The following is a 23,826-nucleotide window of genomic DNA, read 5'->3' as shown; positions in this document are numbered from 1 at the left end:
ATTCTGGAGAATGTTCCATGGGCACTAGAGAAGAATGTGTATTCTGTTGCTTTGGGATGGAATGTTCTGAATATATCTGTGAGGTCCATTTGGTCCAGTGTGTCATTTAAAGTCTTTATTTCCTTGTTGATCTTTTGCTTAGATGATCTGTCCATTTCAGTAAGGGGGGTGTTAAAGTCCCCTACTATTATTGTATTGTTGTCAATGTGTTTCTTTGCTTTTGTTATTAATTGCCTTATATAATTGGCTGCTCCCATGGTAGGGACATAGATATTACAACTGTTAGATTTTCTTGTTGGATAGACCCTTTAAGTATGATATAATGTCCGTCCTCATCTCTTATTACCGTTTTTGGTTTAAAATCTAATTAGTCTGATTTAAGGATTGCTGCCCCAGCTTTCTTTTGATGGTCATTAGCATGGTAAATGGTTTTCCACCCCCTCAGTTTCAATCTGGAGGTGTCTTTGGGTCTAAAATGAGTCTCTTGCACACAGCATATCAGTGGGTCTTGTTTTTTTATCCAATCTGATAGCCTGTGTCTTTTGATTGGGGCATGTAGCCCATTTACATTCAGGGTAACTATTGAAAGATAGGAATTTAGTGCCATTGTATTGCCCATAAGGTGAATGTTACTGCATATTGTCTGTGTTCCTTTCTGGTCTATGATACTTTTAGGCTCTCTCTTTGCTTAGAGGACCAGGACCTCTTTCAATATTTCTTGTAGGGTTGGTTTTGTGTTTGCAAATTCTTTTAGTTTTTTTTGTCCTGGAAGGTTTTTATCTCTCCTGTTTTCAATGACAGCCTAGCTGGATATAGTATTCTTGGCTGCATATTTTTCTCATTTAGTCCTCTGAATATATCCTGCCAGTCCTTTCTGGCCTGCCAGGTCTCTGTGGATAGGTCTGTTGCCAATCTAATGTTTCTACCCTTGTAGGTTACATATCTCTTCTCCCGAGCTGCTTTCAGGATTTTCTCTTTGTATATGAGACTTGTGAGTTTTAGTATTAGATGTCGGGGTGTTGACCTATTTTTATCAATTTTGAGAGGGGTTCTCTGTGCCTCCTGGATTTTGATACCTGTTTACTTCCCCAAGTTAGGGAAGTTCTCTGCTATAATTTGCTCCAATATACCTTCTGCCCCTCTCTCTTCTTCTTCTGGGATCCCAATTATTCTAATGTTGTTTTGCTTTATGGTATCACTTATCCTTTGAAAATTCTCCCCTCATGATCCAGTAGTTGTTTATCTCTCTTTTTCTCAGCTTCTTTATTCTCCATTATTTGGTCTTGTCTATCACTAATTCTCTCTTCTGCCTCATTTATCCTAGCAGTTAGAGCCTCCATTTTTTATTGCACCTCATTAATAGCCTTTTTTATTTCTACTTGGTTAGATTTTAGTTCTATGCTTTTTTCAAGCCCAGCTAGTATCTTCATAATTGTCATTCTGAACTCTAGTTCCGACATCTTACTAATGTCTGTATTGATTAGGTCCCTGGCAGTCAGTACTGCCTCTTCTTTTTTTTTTTTTTTGAGGTTTTTCCATCTTGTCACTTTATCCAGAGGAGAATAGATGAATGAGAGAACAAAATGCTAAGAGGGCAAAAACGACTGCAGAAATATATACACTAAACAAATGAGAAGAGGGGCGCCTGGGTGGCTCAGTCGTTAAGCGTCTGCCTTCGGCTCAGGTCATGATCTCAGGGTCCTGGGATCTAGCCCTGCATGAGGCTCCCTGCTCAGCCCGGAGCCTGCTTCTCCCTCTCCCACTCCCCCTGCTTGTGTTCCGTCTCTCGCTGTGTCTCTCTCTGTCAAATAAATAAATAAAACCTCCAAAAAAAAAAAAATGACCCTCTTGCTTTGGATTCATTCATAGTTCTTTTCCATCCTATTAGTCCAGAAAACCAAGAGTTGAGTACTGGCATGTAATGTGAGGTGATCTAACTTTTGCTAAACTATACCTATTCCATTATCTTCACTTTATTTAGTTCAGTACTCCCTCTTTTTCCTGCTCCTCCTGTTGCTTTCTAGGACTTTACCCACCCACCAAATCTGCCTAAAAAGAAAAACAAAGTTGAGCAAAATGGCAACATGAAGCATATGTTATTACTTTTTCCTTCCCCATTCTTTGGGGAAAACATCTGTTATTTTTCATATATTCTATATTTGAACACTTTTAATGTAGTGTTAAATCACTGTTTTATTATGAACAGTAACCTAAGCACCTTATTCAATATCATAGACAGATAAAGACAGATTAGATAGGTAGAGACAAGGATATTCATACTCACAGAGTGTTTCTGTGATCTAAGGGCTGTAGGAGTGGGGATACGAAAGTAAACAAGAAGCACAAAATTCCTTTTCTGATTACACTTACAATCTGGAGAATAAGAACACAAGTAAACAAAGGAGAGAGAACAGAAAAAGGAGGAATGGAGACAGGGAGGGAAGGAAGAAGGAAGGAAAGAAGGAAGGAAGGAGGGAGGAAGGGAAATTTTTTTCTTACGCCGACAAACACTATACAGAAATTAAAACAGGGAAATGTATAGAGTGACTAGAGGAAGCAGGGGGAATAAAACATTAAATTGTGGAGCCAGATAAAGCCTCTTTAAAGAGGACTTTAAACTAGACTTAAATGGTAGAATGCAATAGCCATGGAGAAGAGCCTTCCAGGCAAAGTGAAAAACCTCTGAGGCAGGAAAGAGCTTATGGCAGTTTGTGAGCAAGGAGGAGAGAGGTAGGAGGTGAAGCTGAAAAGATAGCCAGATAACTAGGCCATAGGCAAGAATTTAGATTTTATATTAAGTTTCACAGGATGCCATTGGAGTTTTTGAAATAGGTCTGTGATATGCTCTGACTTATGTGTTAAAAAAAAAAAACAAAAAACATTAGGAGCTGTAGACAATTATTTAAGGGGGTAAAGAAGGGTAGTAGGGAGACAAGGCAAGAAATGGTGACTTGGGCAAGAGTAACAGAATGGGGATGGTGAGATGTGGTTGTAGATAGAACTAACAGCACTTGATAAATGTGAGGAAGAGGGAAGAAGGGAAGGAAAGAAATCAAGGTTGATTCTCAGGTATCTATATGTGTGTGTGTGTACCATACTTTGTTCCATCAATCTCCTATATTTGGACATTATATATAATTTCCAATATTTAAACAGCCCGAGTTCTGTGAAGATCTGCCCAAGTTTGAATCCAGATGAGTTTTTCTTACTGAAACTTCTGTGCTTCCGATTGTATTGCTTAGTAATTATTCCATGAACATGTGTCTTGCCTCTTTAATTGGACTATAAGCCCTCTAGAGATGATGCAATATATGTATCACTTATTTTTTTGGATTGTAAAGCATTCCCGGCCCAGTTGTGGACTAACGGAGGGTGTCAAAAGTGGATAAAAACGGGTTATTTGGGCCCTATTCACATATACTTGCTCAAAGTGGAGAACCTACCTCAGCCCTCCAGGATGAGTCTGGTGGTTGGTCTTTCTGCATATAAATCATTAATGACATTTTGCTTTTTATTTCTGACATTAATTTAAAAAGTGTTGGGAAAATCATTTTTGATTTGTGCATAAATTAATGTGCTGTTTTTCAGAATGAAAACATATTCTGTGAGTCATTTTTGTTATGAATAATTTAGAACATTTGTGGATATTCTATTTCTGGGTAAAATAGTTCCAAATAAGATTTTAGTAATGCATGTGTGATACATATTTAAAAACAAAAATAAAATAACTTCTTGAATGTTTGCCTTTGTAGTAAATCCAGTCATTCAAATTGTTTTCTTTCAAGGCCCAAAAATGCTAGGGCATTGCCAGCTTTGAGTTTATCCTGCAAAAGAAAAGAAAGGTTCTATTTAAAGTATTGTTTAATGGTTATTTCAAAATACTTTACTGAGTGTCTTTATCAGGTTTGTTTGTTTTTTTTAAAAGATTTTATTTGTTTGACAGAGAGAGACACAGCGAGAGAGGGAACACAAGCAGGGGGAGTAGGAGAGGGAGAACAGACTTCCCACTGAGCAGGGAGCCTGATGCAGGGCTCGATCCCAGGACCCTGGGATCATGACCTGAGCCGAAGACAGACACTTAGCGACTGAGCCACCCAGGCACCCCTTTCTCACGTTTTTAAAAGATGAATTTCCCAATGTGAGAGAAAAAGTTTAGCACGTTAAACAATGAATCTCTTGACCCCTGTCTGCCCCACTATTTAAAATCTAAGTTTGAAAGTTGGTCATGGGAAGAAAGGAGAATTATAAGGGGGAAAGCCCTCTTAGGAAAAAATGCCTTATTTCGAAACCTATATAGGACCCTCTAATGGGTTTCAAGGACTATTTAGGGACAAATACAGTTGACCCTTGAACAACATGAGTTTGAACTGTGGAAGTCCACATACGTGAGGATTTTTTTCAATAAATATATTGGAAAATTCTTTGGAGATTTGTGACAATTTGAAAAAACTCACAAACTGTGTAGCCTAGAAGTAAAAAATTGTAAAAAGAGAGATATTGTAAGAATACAGTGTATAATACAAGTAAGATACAAAATATGTGTTAATCAACTATGTTATCGGTAAGGCTTTTGGTCAACAGCAGGCTATTAGTAGTTAAGTTTTTGGGGAGCCAAAGGTTATATGTGGATTTTGATGTAGGGGTCAACGCCCCTAACTCTTGTGTTGTTCAAAGGTCAACTTCATAGAGAAAAGGTACAGGTTAGGTCTGTGGGACAGGTGAGCTGGAAATAGTGCCCAGAAGTCATCTAGACATCCTCCAGTTTTTAGACATATGTGTTGTCCCTTCACATGGCCATGAATAAAAGGTAAGCTCTTTTGGCACAAAAAAAGTGATAGATGAAGCACCTCAGAATATGGTACAAATATGTAAATTTATAGATTTCAGATGAAAAAAAGGACTGCCAAATTTTTCCTCACTTTCTTCCCAGTTATAGACCAGGTCAACCCCACAGCAAGAACTCCTGTGAGCTGGGGCACCTGGGTGGCTCAGTTGGTTAAGCATGTGCCTTCAGCTCAGGTCATGATCCTGGAGCCCTGCATCAGGCTCCCTGCGCAGTGGGGAGTCTGCAGCTCCCTCTGCCCCTCCCCTGCTCATGTGTGTACGCTCCCTTCCTCCCTTTCTCTCTCTCTCTCAAATAAATGAATAAAATCTTAAAAAAAAATCCTGTGAGTTAAGGGGGTAACTTACTTGATATATGTCCAGCTTGCAAAGGGCACCATGTAGCTGAGAGTAGAAGGAAACATGTATGGGGTTGTGTAACGTCTCTGGATATTAATGTGTCTCTATATATTTTGATCACTTCAGTGTTCTTTTTTTTTTTTTAAAGATTTTATTTATTTATTTGACAGAGAGAGACACAGCGAGAGAGGGACCATAGCAGGGGGAGTGGGGGAGGGAGAAGCAGGCTTCCCGCCGAGCAGGGAGCCTGATGTGGGACTCGATCCCAGGATCCTGGGATCATGACCTGAGCCGAAGGCAGACGCTTAACGACTGAGCCACCCAGGCACCCCACTTCAGTGTTCTTACACAGCCTTGGACAGTGGGGGATTTGAGGCAGGGACTTTTTACTAAGGGTTCTTCCCTGATACACACTTGGGCCATCCCCATCTTAAAGGAGGATTTAGAAGTGACTATTTTTGCTCTGAGAAAACTGTTTGCTTTACTTTTAAAAATATGTTGGTACCAGGGCGCCTGGGTGGCTCAGACGGTTAAGCGTCTGCCTTCGGCTCAGGTCATGATCCCAGGGTCCTGGGATCGAGTCCCGCATCAGGCTCCCTGCTAGGTGGGGAGCCTGCTTCTCTCCCTCTGCCTCTGCCTTTCTCTCTGACTTTCATGAATAAATAAATAAATAAAATTTAAAAAAAATATATGTTGGTACCAACTATCGTTTGAAGAAGATACATTTTGGCATGTCAGATTTGGGGTTGGGTCCATGTGCTATAATCTAACAGTTAATATTGCCTTTGGCAAATCACCCAGCACCCAAATCTTGTTTTCCTCCTCTGCATCTACATGGTGGAATGCATCTGCCTGTCTACCTCCCAGTGTTGTTGTGGTCATCAAATGGGTTTATTGTGTCTAAAAATTTTTTAGTGAAATTTACCTTTATGTGGCTCAAAATTCAAAGGGTAGAAAATGGATGCCTCCTTTCACTACTGCCACCCAACCAGTACTTTTTCTTTCCAGAGTTATCAGTTTCTTGTCTGTTTTCCCAGAATATTTTGTGCATATATAAGCAAATACTTATATTTAGGTATATGGACATTTTTTACAAATGGATAGTGTATTATACACAAATGGAAGTACAATGTATGCGTTGTTTTGTACCTTGCTTTTTAAACTTAAGATACTTTGGAAATTGATTTTTAAATTTTTTATGGCTACATACATTCCATTGTATGGATATATTATTTATTTAACTATTTCTCTCTGAAAACTAGATTGTTTTCGATCTTTTATTATAAACAATTTTACAGTAACCTTGTACAGAATGTCATGAATTTGTGAGTATAACATTTTCATGTAAGATTTTTTTAAAACTTTGACCTTAAAAGTTATAAGCAGATACAATAAATAACTAGAGGCAAAAATAATAATAGTAATTATTATTATTATTCTGTTAAAAGTTTAATCAGGATACTTGGGGTAATTTGGTTTAAGTTTAATTTTGGCTAAGGGAACTTGGATTCTAGTTTAGAAGAAAGCCAGGAATTATGCAAAAGATTATGACTGACCCTTTTTTTTTTAAAGGTTATTTATTTGAGAGAGAGAATGAGAAAGCATGAGTGGGAGGAGGAGCAGAAGGAGAGGGAGAAGCAGACTCCCTAATGAATAGGGAGCCCGATGATGGGAGCTCAATCTCAGAACCCCTGGATCACAACCTGAGCAGAAGGCAGATGCTTAACTGGCTGAGCCACCCAGGCACCCCATGACTGAGAATTTGTAAGATTTGTTAAGAGTTTATATGTTCCTATGTCTTCATCTTTGGCGAAGCTTGCCTCCGGTTATGATTGGCAATGAATCCCTTAGGAAGAACTTGTTTTGTGGGGTAGGGGTGGGATGGGAGGGGGATGACAAAGGAGAGGGGATCTGAGGACAGATTCTCATTTTAAACTCATCTTGGTTCATAAGCCGAAGGGGCAGAATAGGCAGTGGCAGCATTATAGTACATTTTAGTATCATTTATCCACCCTAAAAATCAAATGCCAAAAGAAAAAAATCCAGTTACTTGAGAGTTCTGGTTCTTTGAGTCCTTGTTAATCAAGACTTTAGTCTCAATATCCGAATAACCAGGATCATTATAATTTTTGAGATTGGTAGATTTGTTACAGAAATGTTAAAAGGAAAAACAGACATTTTTCTTGTTCATCGAACATACAAGCATAAATATATGATTGTGATATGCTTCTTTACAGTGTTTGTTCTTGGCTTTATGAATTTAGTTGCACTAGGTTGACTTTCAGCTTTTAAAAAAAAATTTTTTTTAATTTAATTCCAGCGTAGTTAACATAAAGTTAATTTCAGGTGTACAATGTAGTGATTCACTAGCTCCACTGAGTGCTCTCAAGGTAAATGTACTATTAATCCCCATCACCTGTTTCACCCCTCCCCCCACCTACCTCCCTTCTGGGAACCATCTGTTTGTTCTCTATAGTTAAGAGTCTGTTTTGTGGTTTGTCTCCTTTTTTCCCTTTGTTTTTTTTTTTTTTTAAAGATTTATTTATTTATTTGAGAGAGCGAGAATGAGAGAGAGTACATGAGAGGGGGTAGGGTCAGAGGGAGAAGCAGGCTCCTCGGAGAGCAGGGAGCCCGATGCGGGACTCGATCCCGGGACTCCAAGATCATGACCTGAGCCGAAGGCAGTTGCTTAACCAACTGAGCCACCCAGGCGCCCTTTCCCTTTGTTTTGTTTCTTAAATTTCACATCGTGAAATGGTATTTGTCTTTCTCTGACCGACTTATTTCACTTAGCATTATACGCTCTAGCTCCAACTGCATCGTTGCAAATGGCAAGATTTCATTCTTTTTTATGGCTTAGTAATATTGCAATGTATATATATACCACATCTTCCTTTGCCCTTTAGTAGTTCCTGCCGCTGGGAGGGTGGCGCGCGGTGATCGTATAGTGGTTAGTACTCTGCGTTGTGCCCTTTAGTAGTTCCACTATTTCTAGTAACAATTCTAGGAATATTAAGCATAATGTTTCCCTTGTTCTTTGTTGTCGCATATCAAAGTTCTCTGAAACCAAAGAATTAGAGCGGGAAAACTCAGGAAGACCATGAAGTAAACAGCATATACCTTTGTTTCTGCATCAAATTCTTCTATGGACTCTATCAGTTTCCCAGGTTCCAGCTCCCCTAGTGGAAAGGGGTAATCAGTTCCCAAAATGACTTTATCCTGAAAAAAATTTTTTTAACTGTAACTTTATAGAGCATCAAAGAATCTTCTGTAAATGTAATTATATTTACTTATTACAAGCACTCCTATGATAAAATAACAAATTCCTTCCAGTTAATAGAAACAAACTGATCTAAAATGTTTAATGGATTCAAAACAGATTCTGACATTTTCTCCAGCAGGTGTCGCTATTGGGTTTCTTAAAGTTGCAAATCAACCCCCCATCCTCCCTTTTTTGAATAACTGAAATATATATATATATATATATAAGAAGCAAGAATTTATTTAATAAAACATGTTGATATCTTCAGATGAAATTAAGGATTCTTTATTTCTTAGAATGACACATTGCAATTCATCCCATAATTTTATATTATTTTATTTATTTATTTGAAAGAGAAAGAGAGAGAGAGAGAGAGAATGAGCAGTGGGGAGGGGCAGAGAGAGGGAGAGGCAGACTCCCGCTGAGCGGGGAGCCCAATGCAGGGCTTGTTCCCAGGACCTGGGGATCATGATCTGGGCTGAAGGCAGACACTTAACTGACTGAGCCACCTAGGTGCCCCTCCCATAATTTTTTTTTAAAAAGATTTTATTTTTAAGTAATCTCTACACTCAATGTAGGGCTCAAACTAATGACCCTGAGATCAAGAGTTGCACACTCCACGGACTGAGCCAGCCAGGCACCCATGATCCCATAATTTTTGAAAACACCCTGGAGTTGAAAAGGAAAAAAATAACAAACAACTGGATGAAAAGTAAAGACAAACAAACTAAAACCAATCTCCAAAGAATTCTTATCTCTATAAACTGAATAGTTGTATTTTTTTTTTTTTTGAATGATGTTGCTTCGAATCTCCATTTGACACTTTGTACAACAAAGCACACAGGCTTGTCCATCTACAAATATATAAAGCAGTATGTCAAGCAATGTGTTAGAATCTAGATTACCCTGGCCAACCAAACAGAAATGGGCCCTGTCCTCAGAGAACTCATAATCTAGTAAGAAAGAGAGACATTAAATCAATAATGGCAGTCTATCAAAATAAAATAAGAAAAACACATTTTCAACCAGAAATTTTACTTCTAGAAATGTGTTCCACTAATACACATGTAATGGAAATATATACAAGGAAATTAATTGCAACATTATTTGTAGTGGCAAAAGACTAGCAAACTAAATTATAGCATATCTAAAAAATAAAGAGGATTGAGGAATACTTAACACATGTTGAAATGGAATAATCATTAAGTTATAGTGTAGAGAGGAATGATGTTCAAGTTATATTGTAAGGAGAAAAAGTCTAGGACAAAGTATCTGCTATGCTCATATTTCTGTTTTTAATAAGGGACCTATAGACACACAAATATACATTTGTATGTATACACTCTATTTCAGGAATGGTACTCAAGAAACAAATAACATTAGGTGCCTCTGGAAAAGAAGATTAGGATTTGGGGATGGAGGAGATCCCTGCCTCCCTTTTTGAAATATAATTCACAGGGGCACCTGGGTGGCTCTGTCGGTCGGGCATCTATCTGCCTTCGGCTCAGGTTGTGATTCCAAGGTCCTGGGATCAAGTACCCAATCAGGCTCCCTGCTCAGCGGATGGAGTCAGCTTCTCCCTCTCTCTCTCTCTGCCCCTCCCCCTGGTCATGCTCTATCTCTCTCTCTCAAATAAATAAATAAAATCTTTAAAAAAAGAAATGTAATTCACATAACTTAAAATTTAGCCTTTAGAAGTGTATAATTCAGTGAGTTTTAGTGTATTTATGAATTTGTGTAATCATTCCCACCATTTTATTCCGGAACATTTTTATCGCTCCAAAGTTAATCCCATACCCATTAGCAGGCACTCTCCATTCCCTCCTTCCTCCCTTCCTAATGTAAACTAATTTATCCTCTCTGTCTATGGAATTGCCTATTCTGGACATTTCTTGTAAATGGAATTGTCATATGTCGTATCTTTTGTTTAGTGTACTGTTTTCAAGGTTCATCCATGTTGTAGTCTAAATCAGTACTTCTTTCCTTTTTAGGTGGGATAATATTCCATTGTATAGATGTACCACATTTTGTTTATCCGCTTATCACATGATGGGCACTTGGGTTGTTTCTACTCTTTGGCTATTATGATAATGTTACTCAGAACATTTTTTTAAATCAACATATAGTGTATTATTAGTTTCAGAGGTAGAGTTCAGTGATTCATCAGTTGTATATAACATCCAGTGCTCATTACATCACGTGCCCTCCTTAATGTCCACCATCCAGTTACCCCATCCCCCCACCCACATCCCCTCCAGCAACCCTCAGTTTGTTTTCTATAGTTAAGAGGCTCTTATGGTTTGTCTCCCTCTCTGATTTTGGCTTATTTTATTTTTCCCTCCCTTCCCCTATGATCCTCTGTTTTGTTTCTTAAATTCTGCATATGAGTGAAATCATGATAATTGTTTTTCTTTGGTTGACTTATTTCGCTTAGCATAATACCCTCTAGTGGTCTGAACATTTTTGTATAAGTTTTTACCTGAGCATGTTTTCACTTCTCTTGGATATACACTTAGGAGTGGAATTGCTGGGTCATATGGTAAGTCCACGTTTAACATTTTGAGGAGCTAGTTTTCACAGTGGTTGCATCATTCCCACAGTGGTTGCATCATTCCCACCAGAAATGCGTGAGGGTTCCAATTTCTCCAAATCCTCATCAATACTTGTTATTGTCCATCTTTTTGATTAAAGCCATCATAGTAGGAATAAAGTAGTATCTCTCTGTGGTTTTGATTTGCACTTCTCTAATGACTAATTATGCTGAATGTCTTTTCATGTGTTTGTTGCCATTTTTATGTCTTTGTAGAAATATCTATTCTGATCCTTTGTGTCGATTCAAGCCCCTATATTTTCTTTTTATAGTTGAGTTGTAAGAATTTTTCAATATTTCTGAATATTAGAGATTTATCAGATATATATTTATAAATATTTTCTTCATTCTGTGGGTTGTCTTTTCATTTTACTAGACATATTTGAAGTACAAAAATTTTTAATTTTGATGAAGTCTAATTTATCTAATTTTTCCCTTTGGTTGCTTATAGTTTTGGTGTCACATTTAAGAAATTATTGCCTAGAGGCACCTGGGTGGCTCAGCTCGTTGAGCATCTGTCTGCCTTTGGCTCAGGTCATGATCCCAGGGTCCTGGGATCAAGCCCTGCTTGGCGGGGAGCCTGCTTCTCCCTCTCCTCCCCACTCATGCTCTCTCTCGCTATCTGTCTCTCTGTCTCTCTCTCAGATGAATAAATAAAATCTTAAAAAAAAAGAAATTATTGCCTAGTTCAAGGTCACAAAGATTTACAACTATATTTTCTTATAAGGTTTGTAGTTTTAGCTTTTCCATTTAAGTATTTGATCTGTTGGAGTTTATTTTTATGTAGGGTGTAAGTAAGGGGTACAACTTAATTTTTTTGCATGTGGATATCCAGTTGTTTCAGTGTTATATGTTCAAAAGACTATTCTTTCCTCATTTAATTGTATTGGCACCTCTGTTCAAAATGTCTCTCCTTATGCTAGTACTACACAGTTTTGACTACTGTAGCTGTGTAGAGTGTTTTGGAAATTGGAAGTGTGAGCCCTTCAACTTTGTCCCTCTTTTTCACATTGTTTTGGTTATTCTGGGTCCATTGCTTTTATATATGAATTTTAGGATCGGCTTGTCAATTCCTGCAAAAAAAAAAAAAAGGCCCCTGGATTTTTGGTAGGGATTGCATTGAATCTGTAGGTCAATGTGGGGGCTATTGCCATTTAACATTATTGAGTTTTCCAATCAATGAACATGGGATGTCTTTTTTTCTCTTTTTTAAGTTTTTATTTAAATTCCAGTTAGTTATCTTATAGTATAATATTAGTTTCAGGTGTACAGTATAGTGATTCAGCACTTCTATGCATCACCTGGTGCTCATCACAAGTGCACTCCTTAATGAACATGGGATGTCTTTTCATTTATTTAGGTCTCCTTTAGTTTTCTTCAGCAATGTTTTATAGTTTAGTGCCCAAGTCTGGCACTTCTTCAGTTGGATTTATTCCTAAGTATTTCATTCTTTTTGATACTATTGTAAATGGAATTGTTTCCTTAATTTCATTTATGAATTATTCATTACCAGTGTACTGAAATACAGTTTTTTTAAACATTTATTTATTTGAGAGAAAGCGGGGGAGGGGCAGAGGTAAAGGGAGAGAGAAACTCAAGTAGACTCTGCTGAGTGCGGAGCCCAATGCAGGGCTTGATCCCACGACTCCAAGATCAGACCTGAGCCAAAACCAAGAGTTGGAAGCTTTAACTGTGCCACTCACGCGCCCCTGAAATACAGTTAATTTTTATATATTTATCTGTTACCTACAACCTTGCTGAATCTGTTTAATTATTAGTTTATTTGTGGGTTCTTTGGGACTTTCTATATATAAGTTTGTGTCACCTGAAATAATTTTGCTTCTTCCTTTCCAATCTGGATGGCTTTTATTTTTCTTCCCTAATTGCCCTAGCTAGAATCTCCAGTGCAATATTGAATAGAAGTGGTGAGAGCAAAACCTTACAGTTCACCATTAAGTGTGTTAAGGTTAGTCACCCCAGAAAGTTCTCGCATGGCCCTTCATTTAAGATTGTTTCTGGTTTTTGGCTATTTTGAATACAGCTGCAATGAGCATTCTTATAAAGTCTTTTTGTGGATATATGTGTTCATTTCTCTTGGATCAATACCTAGGAGTAAAAGATCATAGGAGTATGTAGAAGTCTGTTCTGTTAGCAATATATTGAAGTTTTGTTGTGTCGTATCTTTTGCCAGGCAGTTTTCAGTCTCTTTCTTTTTAGCACTCTAGTGATGTGTGGTAGTTTCTCATACTGCATTTCCCTGGTGAACTAATGATGTGGAGTGTCTTTATTTATTTACTTATTTTTACCATTTTGAAGAGCATATTTCCTTTTGGTTTGTTCTTTTCTTTCAAGTCTTACTGAGATCAATTAACATGGAACATTGTATTAGTTTAAGGTGTACAACATAATAATTTGACATATGTATGTATTGCAAAATGATTACCACTGTAAGTTTACTTAACGTATATCACCTCACATAGTTACAAATATTTTTTCCTATGATGAGAACTTGTAAGATCTACTCTCTTAGCAGCTTTCTTTCTTTTTTTTTTTTTTAATTTTATTTATTCATCTGACAGAGCGAGAGAGCACAAGCAAGGGGAGCAGCAGAAAGAGGGAGAGGGAGAAGCAGGCTTCCCACTGAGCAGGGAGCCCGACCCGGGGCTCGATCCCAGAACCCTGGGATCATGACCTGAGCCGAAGGCAGACAGTTAACCAACTGAGCCACCCAGGCGCCCCACTCTCTTAGCAACTTTCAAATACACAGTACAGTATTGTTAGCTATAGTTACCATGCTGTACATTACATCCCCAGAACTTATCTTACAACTGGATGTTTGGATCTTTTGACCACTTTCACCCGTTTCCCTTGGTATCTTTAAACATGTTTATTGGCTAGTTGTACATCTTTTGCAGAATGGCTATTGAAGTCTTTTGTCCATTTTAAATTGGATCATTTGTTTTTTTATTATTGAGTTGTAGTAGTTCTTTATTTTGGATGTAAGTCCATTGTCATACATATATTTTATGAATATTTCCACCATTCCGTGGCTTGCCTTTTCACTTAATTTTTCTTATGATGAGATAAAGTATTTAATTTGATGAAGTTTAACTTGTCTTTTTAAAAAATGTTTACTGTTTTCTGTGTCCTGCCCAACAAATTTTTGTTGGCTACCATGTTAAAGAGATATTCTTCTATATTTTTTTCTTGGAGCCTTATAGTTTCAGCTTTATGCTTAGGTGTATGATCCTTCTCAAATTAAGTTTTGTTTATGGTGTGAGGTAAAGTCAAATTTCATTCCCCCCCCCCCATATGAATATCTACTCGTGCCAGTCCCATTTGTGAGATAGCTTTCCTTTCCCCATTTAGTTGTTTTTGTACATTTGTCAGAAATGAATTGATCATATAAAAGTGAGACTATTTCTGCACTCTTATAGTCTATTACATCAATCTATTTGCCTGACCTTATGTCAACACCACATTGTGTTGACTGCTATAGCTTTATAGTAGCTCTTAAGTCAGTTAGTGCAAGTCTCCAATTTTACTTTTCTTTTTCTAAATTATTTTGGCTTTCTGGTCCTTTGTATATCCCTATATATATTGGACTCAGCTTGGATTACATTGAATGTATAGATTAATTTTGAGAGAATTGGCATCTTAATATTGAGTTTTTGGATTCTTAAACACTGTATATCTTTCCATTTATTTAGTTTTTATTTATTTATTTATTTATTTATTTTTAAGATTTTGTTTATTTGAGAGACAGAATGAGAGAGAGAGCACATGAGAGGGGGGAGGGTTAGAGGGAGAAGCAGACTCCCTGCCGAGCAGGGATCCCGATGCAGGACTCAATCCAGGGACTCCAGGATCATGACCTGAGCCCAAGGCAGTCGCTTAACCAACTGAGCCACCCAGGCACCCTATTTAGGTTTTAAAAAATTGCTCTCAGTCATATTTTATAGCATTCAATGTAAAGGTCTAGCATATCATTTGTTAAGTTTATTTCTGTAGATTTTGTGGTTTTTAACGCTATTGCAAATTGAATTGTTTTGAAGTTTTATTTTGCAGTTGTTTGCTTTTAGTATACAGAAAAACAATTGATTTTTTAAAAATTGCCCTAATGGGGGTACCTGTGTGGTTCAGTTGGTGAAGCATCCAACTCTTGATCTCAGTTCAGGTCTTGATCTCAGGGTTGTGAGTTCAAGCCCCACATTGGGCTTCACACTGGGCATGGAGCCTACTTAAAAAAAAAATTGCCCCCATGTCCTCAATCTTGCTAAATTCACTTATTAGTTCTAGTAGTTACTTTGTAGGGTCTTTAAAAATTTCCACATAGACAATCATGTCATTTGCTAACAAAGACAATTTACTTCTTTCACCAGTCTGTATGCCTTTTATTTCTTTTTTCATCTTCTTGTACTGACTAGGATCTCTAGTACAATGTTGATTAGAAGGGGTGAGTGTGGACATCTTTTCCTCTTTCCCTATCTTAGGGAGAAAGTGTTTATTTTACCATTATGTATGGTGAGAGCTCTAAGTTTTTTGATCATGCTCTTTATCAAATTGAGGACATTCGTTCCTATTCCTTATGTTGTGAGTTTTTTTTTTTTAAATCAAGAATGAGTAATTAGGGGCGCCTGGGTGGCTCAGTTGGTTAAGCGACTGCCTTCGGCTCAGGTCATGATCCTGGAGACCCGGGATCGAGTCCCGCATCGGGCTCCCTGCTCGGCAGGGAGCCTGCTTCTCCCTCTGACCCTACGCTCTCTCTCTCTCTCTCTCTCTCTCTCTCATTCTCTCTGGCTCAAATAAATAAATAAAATCTTTAAAAAAAAAAAGAATGAGTAATTAATTTTGTCATATTTTTTCTTCATCTATGAAATAATCATACTGTTTATTCCATGAATATGGTGAATTACATCGATTTTAAAAAGTTAAGCCAATCTTGCATTCTTAAAATAAACCCTGCTTGTTCATGAGGTATTATTTTTAAATTATTGCTGAATTTGATTTACATATATATGTATATATATACATATATATATATTTTAGAGAGGGGGAAGGGTGGAGGAAGAGGGGGAGCGAGAGTCTTAAGTAGGCTCTGTGCCCAGTGCGGAGCATGAGGCACGGGGCTTGATCGCATGACCCTGAGATCACGAACTGAGCTGAAATCAAGAGTTGGACACTTAACCAACTGAGCCAGTCAGGCCCCTGTGATTTACTAATAATTGTTAAGGATTATGCATCTTATTATGGAGGGATAGTGATCTGTAATTTTATTTTCTTATGTAGTCTTTTTAGGTTTTGGTATTAGGGTCATTCTGGCCCTATGAAATGAGTTGGGAATTGTTTCCTTCTCTATTTTTCTGGAAGTGTTTGTATAGGATTGGTATTATTTCTTCCTTAAATGTTTGATAGAATTTACAAGGAAAACTAATTGGGCCTGTAGTTTCCTTAGTAGAAAGGTTTTTGAAAACAAAATTCAGTTTCCTTTAATACATATTACAATTTTGGTAAATTATATATTTCAAAAAATTTGTCCATTTAATTTGTAAAATTTAGTGGCCTAAGATTGTTCATAATATTCTTTTAATATCCTTTTAATGTCTGTATGATCTGTGGTTTTATCCCACTTTTAGTCCTGATGTTAGTAATCTGTGCTCTCTCTCTCTCTCTTTTTTTTTGTTTCTTGATCGGTCTTTATAGGAGTTTATTTTACTAATCTCTTAAGAAAAAACCCAATTTTGGGGGTGACTGGCTGGCTCAGTCTGTTAAGCATCTGCCTTCAGCTCACATAATGATCCCAGGGCCATGTTGGGCTCCCTGCTCAGTGGGGAATCAGCTTCTCACTCTCCCTCTGTTCCTCCCTTTGCTTGTGCTTTCTCTCTCTCTCTCTCTCTCTCAAATAAATAAATAAAATCTTAAAAAAAAAAAAAAACCCAAACAAACACAATTTTTTTAAAAGTAAGCTCTACATCCAATGTGGGGCTGAACTTATGACCCCAAGATCAAGAGTTGCATGCTTTCTCAACAGAACCAGCCAGGCACCACCAAACACCCAAACTTTGATTTATCAGTTTTCTTTATTGTTTATGTTGGTTCTGTTCTTTGATTTTGGCTCTTTGTCATTTCTATCTGCTTTTTTTTTTTTTTTTTTTTTTTAGAGATTTTATTTATTTATTTGAGAAAGAGAGACACAGTGAGAGAGGGAACATAAGCGCAGGGGTGGGAGAGTTCGGAGAAGCAGGCTTCCCACCGAGCAGGAAGCCCAATGCGGGACTCAATCCCAGGACCCTGAGATCATGACCCGAGCCAAAGGCAGACGCTCAATGACTGAGCCACCCAGGCGCCCTCTGCTTTTTTTTTTTTTTTTAAGATTTTATTTTTATTTCTTTGACAGAGAGAGTGCAAGATGAATTTCCTCATATTTTCTTGTATATACACTTGTCATTTGTCTGTTTTCCACTCGAAAATATGAAGTGTTCCCATATATCAGCCCCAGTCATGTTGTTAGAGCTTAAAAATATTTCATGAATGAGAGAATGACTTTTTTTTTTTTTTAGTTGTCAAGATTTTTTAAACTATTATATGGAGAATTCTTGGGGACTGGAGGACGGGGAGCAGCATCAGTGAAGGTTATATAAGAGAGATGGGACAGGGGCGAGGTGGAGGCCTATCAGATAAAGCTTCCCTCCCAGCCTCTACTGCCTAATTAGAACAACTCTGCTTTTCTCTATTTTACTTGTTTACACAAGACTTTGTTGACCATAGTTTCCATGGATTAAAAACAAAGTTCTAAAACTAGAGTATTTCTAAGGTTCCTTGTGACCATAGATTATAAATTCATACTGATGCTAACCCAGTTTTTCCACGCTACTTGTATATTAATATCACTTGGGGAGCTTTGAAAAAATACCCCAGAATCTACCCCAAATCAATTAAATCATCATATCTAGGTGTGGGGCCTAGTAACATTAGCATTTCTTTAAAGCTCCCCAGATGCTGGGATGCCTGGGTGGCTCAGTCGGTTAAGCATCTGCCTTCAGCTCAGGTCATGATCCCAGGGTCCTGGGATCGAGTCCTGCATCGGGCTCCTTGCTCAGCAGGGAGCCTGCTTTTCCCTCTGCCGGCTCTGCCTGCCACTCCCCCCCCCCCAATTTGTGCTGTCTCTCTCTGGCAGATAAATAAAATCTTTAAAAAAAAATATAAAGCTCCCAGATGATTCTAATGCACAAGCAGGGTTGAGAACCACTGAACTAACTCATATTCTTGGCCTCAATTAACCTACATTGTATTCATCTGAGTTAATAAGTCATAGACATTGGGCCAACAGTGTGGGGACATTTAGAAAATACTTAAACTTGAGCAATTAATTAGATTTATACTGTAACCGAGTTCAGGATTTTTTTTTTTAAGATTTTATTTATTTATTTAATTGACAGGGAGAGAGAGAGAGAGAGACAGTGTGAGAGGGAACACAAGCAGGGGGAGTGGGAGAGGAAGAAGCAGGCTTCCGGCTGAGCAGAGAGCCCGATGCAGGGCTCGATCCCAGAACCCTGGGATCATGACCTGAGCTGAAGGCAGTCACTTAACCAACTGAGCCACCCAGGCGCCCCCCGAGTTTAGGATTTTAATGTGCCTTCCATAATAATGACTGTGTCCAGTTGAGGATGTTAAGTAACAACTCTGATAAGATTTGTATGACCTTTTTGCCACTGTTAACTGGGAATTGTATCTTGGGTATTAATTAGGTAATTTCACAAATTCTAATGACCTGTGCATCATTACTTGATAGAGCATGAACCCAAACCTGTTTTTCCTTTAGGTTGATGGCATTACTTTTCACCCAATTGCCGAAGCTGGAAACCTGGGAATCACGTTGGACTCCTTCTGCTCTGTCACCCCAGCATTTCATGGGTCACTGAGCTCTTTGGATTCTGTCACTGTATCATTTCTTGCACCCATCACTTCCTCTCTACTTCCTCAGTTCTTCCCTCAACTCAGGCTCTTACCATCCCTTCACTCAGCCAAGTGTGACCTCTGTATCCCTAAAGCACCCTATAGATACTTTTATTCACAGCACTTCTTACATTGCTGTTAGATAACCCCTTATAATAATAATAATATCTAACATTTATTGATTGCTTACCATGTGTGAGATGCTGTTATAAGCCATTTGCATTCATTAACTCATTCTCACAGCCTTTCTATGAGATGGGTCCTATCATTATCCCCATTCAACAGACAAGGAAGCAAAGATGATAACTAACTTGCTTAGAGCTGTACAGCTAGTATGTGGTGGAGCTAGACTTGTGTCTCCATTTCCTCAACTCAGCTAAGAAGTGGGACAAAAACTGTCTCCAGCACTAAGCAAACGCTTGGTATAGAGTGGATGTTTATTGAATTAAATTGGACTGCTACTATAGTTTTCTAACTGATTTCAGTCTCATCCATTTTAATCAATATCTAACACTGGAGAGAATGCTGTTTTAAATAAAAATCTGATCATGCCACATGATCTTAAAATCCTTTAATAATTTCCTGTTGTCCAGAAGGTGAAACCCAAATTTCTTAGCATGGAATAAAATGTCTCCAGTAAATGTGAAAAAAAAAGTTGTCCTAAAGCTGAACTAGGGCAGAACTTTGTGGTCTAATATGACTATCTGCTCTTCCTGGGGAATAATGAGCATTCTTTTTCTTTTTAAAGTGAGGTATAATTGATATATAGCATTATGTTAGTTTCAGGTATACGACATAATGGTTTGATACTTGCATATATTACAAAATGATCACCACAATAAATTTAGTTAACATTTGTCACCAAACATAGTTTAGCATGCTTGATAAAATATTTGGCTAATTTTTTGGATAGACTTATTGAGCAAAGAATTTCTAGGGCACCCCTTTCATTGACTATTAGTCTTCAAACTAGTCTAAGACTTTTAACCAATAATCCTTAACTGGATAGTTGTCTTCTTTTTTAAATCCAGTCAACAATAACTGTCTAACCAACTTTTTCCCTATAAAATATCTCTGCCAAGATAGATTCTTTGAGTTGGACTTTTCAGAAGGCCTCTTTTTTTAAAACAAGTTTGAAATAAAACTCTGACATATGCTTATAATCAATCTGAGAGTGGCTTTATATTTTGAAGGAATGAATACTTGAATATATGAAAGAGGGAAGTCGTCTGATTGTTACTAGCCCTGAAATATTAAAATATTTTATTTTATTTTTATTTTTTGGCACAAAATGGTGGTTTATTAAAGCACAGGGACAGGACCCATGGGCAGAAAGAGCTACTGCCTAAATATATTTTAAATATGCTAAATTTGAGCTCCTGTAAGAATAAATGACACTTTGAATTTCTACCAGGAAAAAAAAAAGAATTTTCCTAGGTTTTATGAATACATTCACATGAAATGATATGGGAGAATGTATAATAAAGTTAGAGGAAGGCCATGATGGACTAACAACTCTATTTCTAGATTCTTATATTCATTACTGTAAAAAACCAAGCAAATACACCTGCTTATAGAAGCCCTAAAGGCCCAAACTTATATCTACTCACATCTGTGCCAACAGCTGATCTTGTTCTGAATGCCTGCTTTGTATTCACTGGAGCTTCATTTGTTCTTATTTCTGCTCCTCTTGCTAAAGCTGTTTACAGTTCCAAAACACAACATAATTTTAAAAAAGTCCCATGCTATATTACATTTGTTAACTACATTAACATGAAATTGAGATTTAGAAATTTATTTTGCTTTCTAGTCAGGAATTCTTCCATTCTCAGTATTATGGCCTTCTTGGATATAAATACATTTTAAGGGGGGAATGTGTCTGTTCCATTTTAATATGAAGAGAGCAAAGGATTTTAAAACAGAAGTGAAAACCACTCCTCTGCATTTTATCCTTCCTGGTTAAGATACTTCCTTGTTCTCCTTGCTAACTTGATTGTGGATGCCTTTTGCCAAACTCCAAACTCATGGTTTGGCAATATTCAATTTTTATTATATATATATATATATATATATATATATATATATATATAATATATATTATTATAATATATATTATATTAATAATAAATTTTATTATTTAGTAGCTATTGTTCACAGTTCCTCTCTACAGGAGGTTAATTATCTGCTTGTGATAATCTCTGGTTTGTTAATTTTTCATACCCTATATCTATCTGTATACCTTTTATTGATACTTTCTGGTAAGTTTCTGACCATTTCTAACTTGTTAGGAATTTCATAAGGGAGAATGAAGTAGGCATAAAAGAACTGGGAGTGAAGTTCTTGTTAATGAGATTTCTTGTTCGGTGGGAGAAGAGATAGTAGTAGGGAAGAGGTGGGGAGATGAGAATCCTTAAAGTATGGTCCTGTATGATGAAGGTTGCATTCTCCATTGCTTAATAACAGTCTCCACTTGATAGAAGCTTAGTAAATATTTCTTGAGTTAAAAATACTTTTTGTATGCTATTTTTTACCACCTTTTGTCTCATAACTGCAAATTGATTGTATTTTAAAGGGATTACATAGAGAATCCTGGCTAAGGAGGCATAGGATATGGACGTGGATGATTGCTGCCCTATTTTGAAGCTCTCAGGGGAACCTAAGCTCTTGTGATATCTCAGGTTCCCAAATAGCATACCTGATTCTGGCCTTCCAAAAGCTAGAACTTTCTTCTGTCTTCTTGTCTGTGATGTAGGATTTTATTCCCTTAGGATCCACCATAATCATGAACCAATTTTTAAGGATATCTGTGCTAATGTAACATTTGACAACATCTACATTTTATTAGGGCCTTTCTAAAGACTCTGTAAACCCAAAGGAATAATTCTAATGGTGGGCCTTTTAGTTACCATGGCTGCTTCTTCTGGGATCCTGAAGTTATACCGTCTACCCAGACACTGGCTTTCTTTGTTAGACAGTGGATAATCCTGATTGATTTCTCATCATCAGCACTCTCCCCCAACATATGTTTCCCTCCCCAAAGCTGGCAAAACACATTCCCTATGAGGTCAAAGACTTACTGAGATGATAATAATAGTGATTAATATTCCTGCCAGGGAAAAGAAATAAACTGCTCACCTGCTGGGATGTATTAACTTTTTCACATTTTCAGGAAATGCTGTGAACACTGAAAGATGTGGTTTACTAAATAAATTCAAATAGTAGAAAAGAGTTCATTTGTCTTCTAGAAAAGGAACAATTAGCTGTCTTCTCATTAGCCAATTTCATTAGTAGCATATGCAGTAAATACAACATAACTCTATTATAATGTAGCTTGCTACAAAAATTGTAATTTACCAAGAATTCAGTTTGTTCCCTTGGACATAATTTCCTAGAGAAGGAGCCTGGTTTAATTAAATCAATGCACAGTAAGATTAGCCTTATACTCACAAAACCATTATACAAACTCAGTTAAACAAACATTAACTCCATACCTACTATTTGTAAAGCACTAGAATAGGTGATATAAATTGCTGACATTTGTATAGTACTTTGACATAGCATTATCCCAATTCCTCACATCAATTCTGCATGGTTGTCATTTCCATTTTACAGTTGAGGAACCTGAGGGTGAGAGGGATGAGTGACTTAATAATAATCTCTAAGGAGATTAGAAACATCCAAGATGCAATGAACAGGGGGCTGGAAGAAGCAGAGGAACAAATTAATGACCTAGAAGACAAGGTAATGGAAAGCAGTGAAGCTGAACAAAAGAGAGAAGGAAGAACTATGCAAAATGAGAATAGACTTAGGGAACTCAGTAAGTCATTCAAATGTAATAACATTTATCTTATAGGAGTCCCAGAAGAAGAAGAAGAGAGAAAATGGGGCAGAAAATTTATTTGAAGAAATAATAGCTGAAAACTTCTGGGGAAGGAAACAGACATCCAGATCCAGGAAGTACAGAGAACTCCCATCAAAATCAACAAAAGCAGGCCAATACCAAGACATATTGTAATTAAATTTGCAAAATATAGTGATAAAGAAAAAAGATCTTAAAAGCAGTGAGACAAAAGAAGTCATTAACTTACAAGGGAAAACCCATAAGGCTAGCTGGATATTTTTCAAAAGAAACTTTGGAAGCCAGAAGGGAGTGGCATGATATATTCAAAGTGCTGAATGGGAAAAATTTGCAGCTAAGGGTACTGTATCCAGCAAGGCTATCATTCAGAATAGAAGGAGAGATAAAGAATTTCCCAGAAAAACAAAAACTAAAGGATTTCATGACCACAAACTAGCCCTGAAAGAATATTAAAGGGGACTCTGAGTGGAAAGGAGAGATCAAAAGTAGCAGTATAAAGGCAGGAAACACAAAAGCAGTAAAAATGAATATTTATATAAAAATCAGTCAAGGAACTCACACACACAAAAAATTTATAAAATATAATAACAAGAAGAGAATGGGTTCAAACTTAAGCAACTATCAACTTAATATAGACTGCTATTTGCAGAAGAGGTTATATACACACTAATGGTAACCATATATTAAAACCACTAATAAACATGGAAAGAATAAACAGAAATAAATCCAAATACATCACTAAAGAAAATCAGCAAACCATGAAAGAGAGAAAGACAACAAAAGATCAGAGAAAATATTTAGCAACAACCACAAAACAAGTAATAAAATGGCAATAAATATATGTCTATCAATAATTACATTGAATGTAAAAGGACTAAATGCTCCAATCAATACACATAGGGTGTCAGAATGAATAAAGAAACCAGACCCATCTATAAACTGACTATGAGACTCATTTTGGTCCTTAAGACACCTGCA

At 37.1% G+C, this 23,826-nt stretch overlaps 1 protein-coding gene across 2 annotated transcripts in view; it reads right to left on the bottom strand.

The window, feature by feature from the left end:
* Positions 1-3,608: 3,608 nt before the first annotated feature.
* Positions 3,609-23,826, bottom strand: part of ACMSD (aminocarboxymuconate semialdehyde decarboxylase) — a 69,364-nt gene continuing 49,146 nt past the window's right edge. For both annotated transcript variants that reach the window (XM_021695878.1, XM_021695879.1), the window contains 2 exons: positions 8,302-8,400; positions 3,609-3,824 (listed from right to left, as the gene is read on the bottom strand). In XM_021695878.1, the coding sequence (XP_021551553.1) occupies positions 3,762-3,824; positions 8,302-8,400 (162 nt within the window). In that variant the 3' untranslated portion in view covers positions 3,609-3,761. The remainder of the gene's footprint in view (positions 3,825-8,301; positions 8,401-23,826) is intronic.

This window comes from Neomonachus schauinslandi, chromosome 3 (genome assembly GCF_002201575.2).
Source record: "Neomonachus schauinslandi chromosome 3, ASM220157v2, whole genome shotgun sequence".
Classification (NCBI taxonomy): Eukaryota; Metazoa; Chordata; class Mammalia; order Carnivora; family Phocidae; genus Neomonachus; species Neomonachus schauinslandi.
Note: the sequence above shows the minus strand (reverse complement) of the source record. Positions and strands in the feature narration are given on the sequence as shown.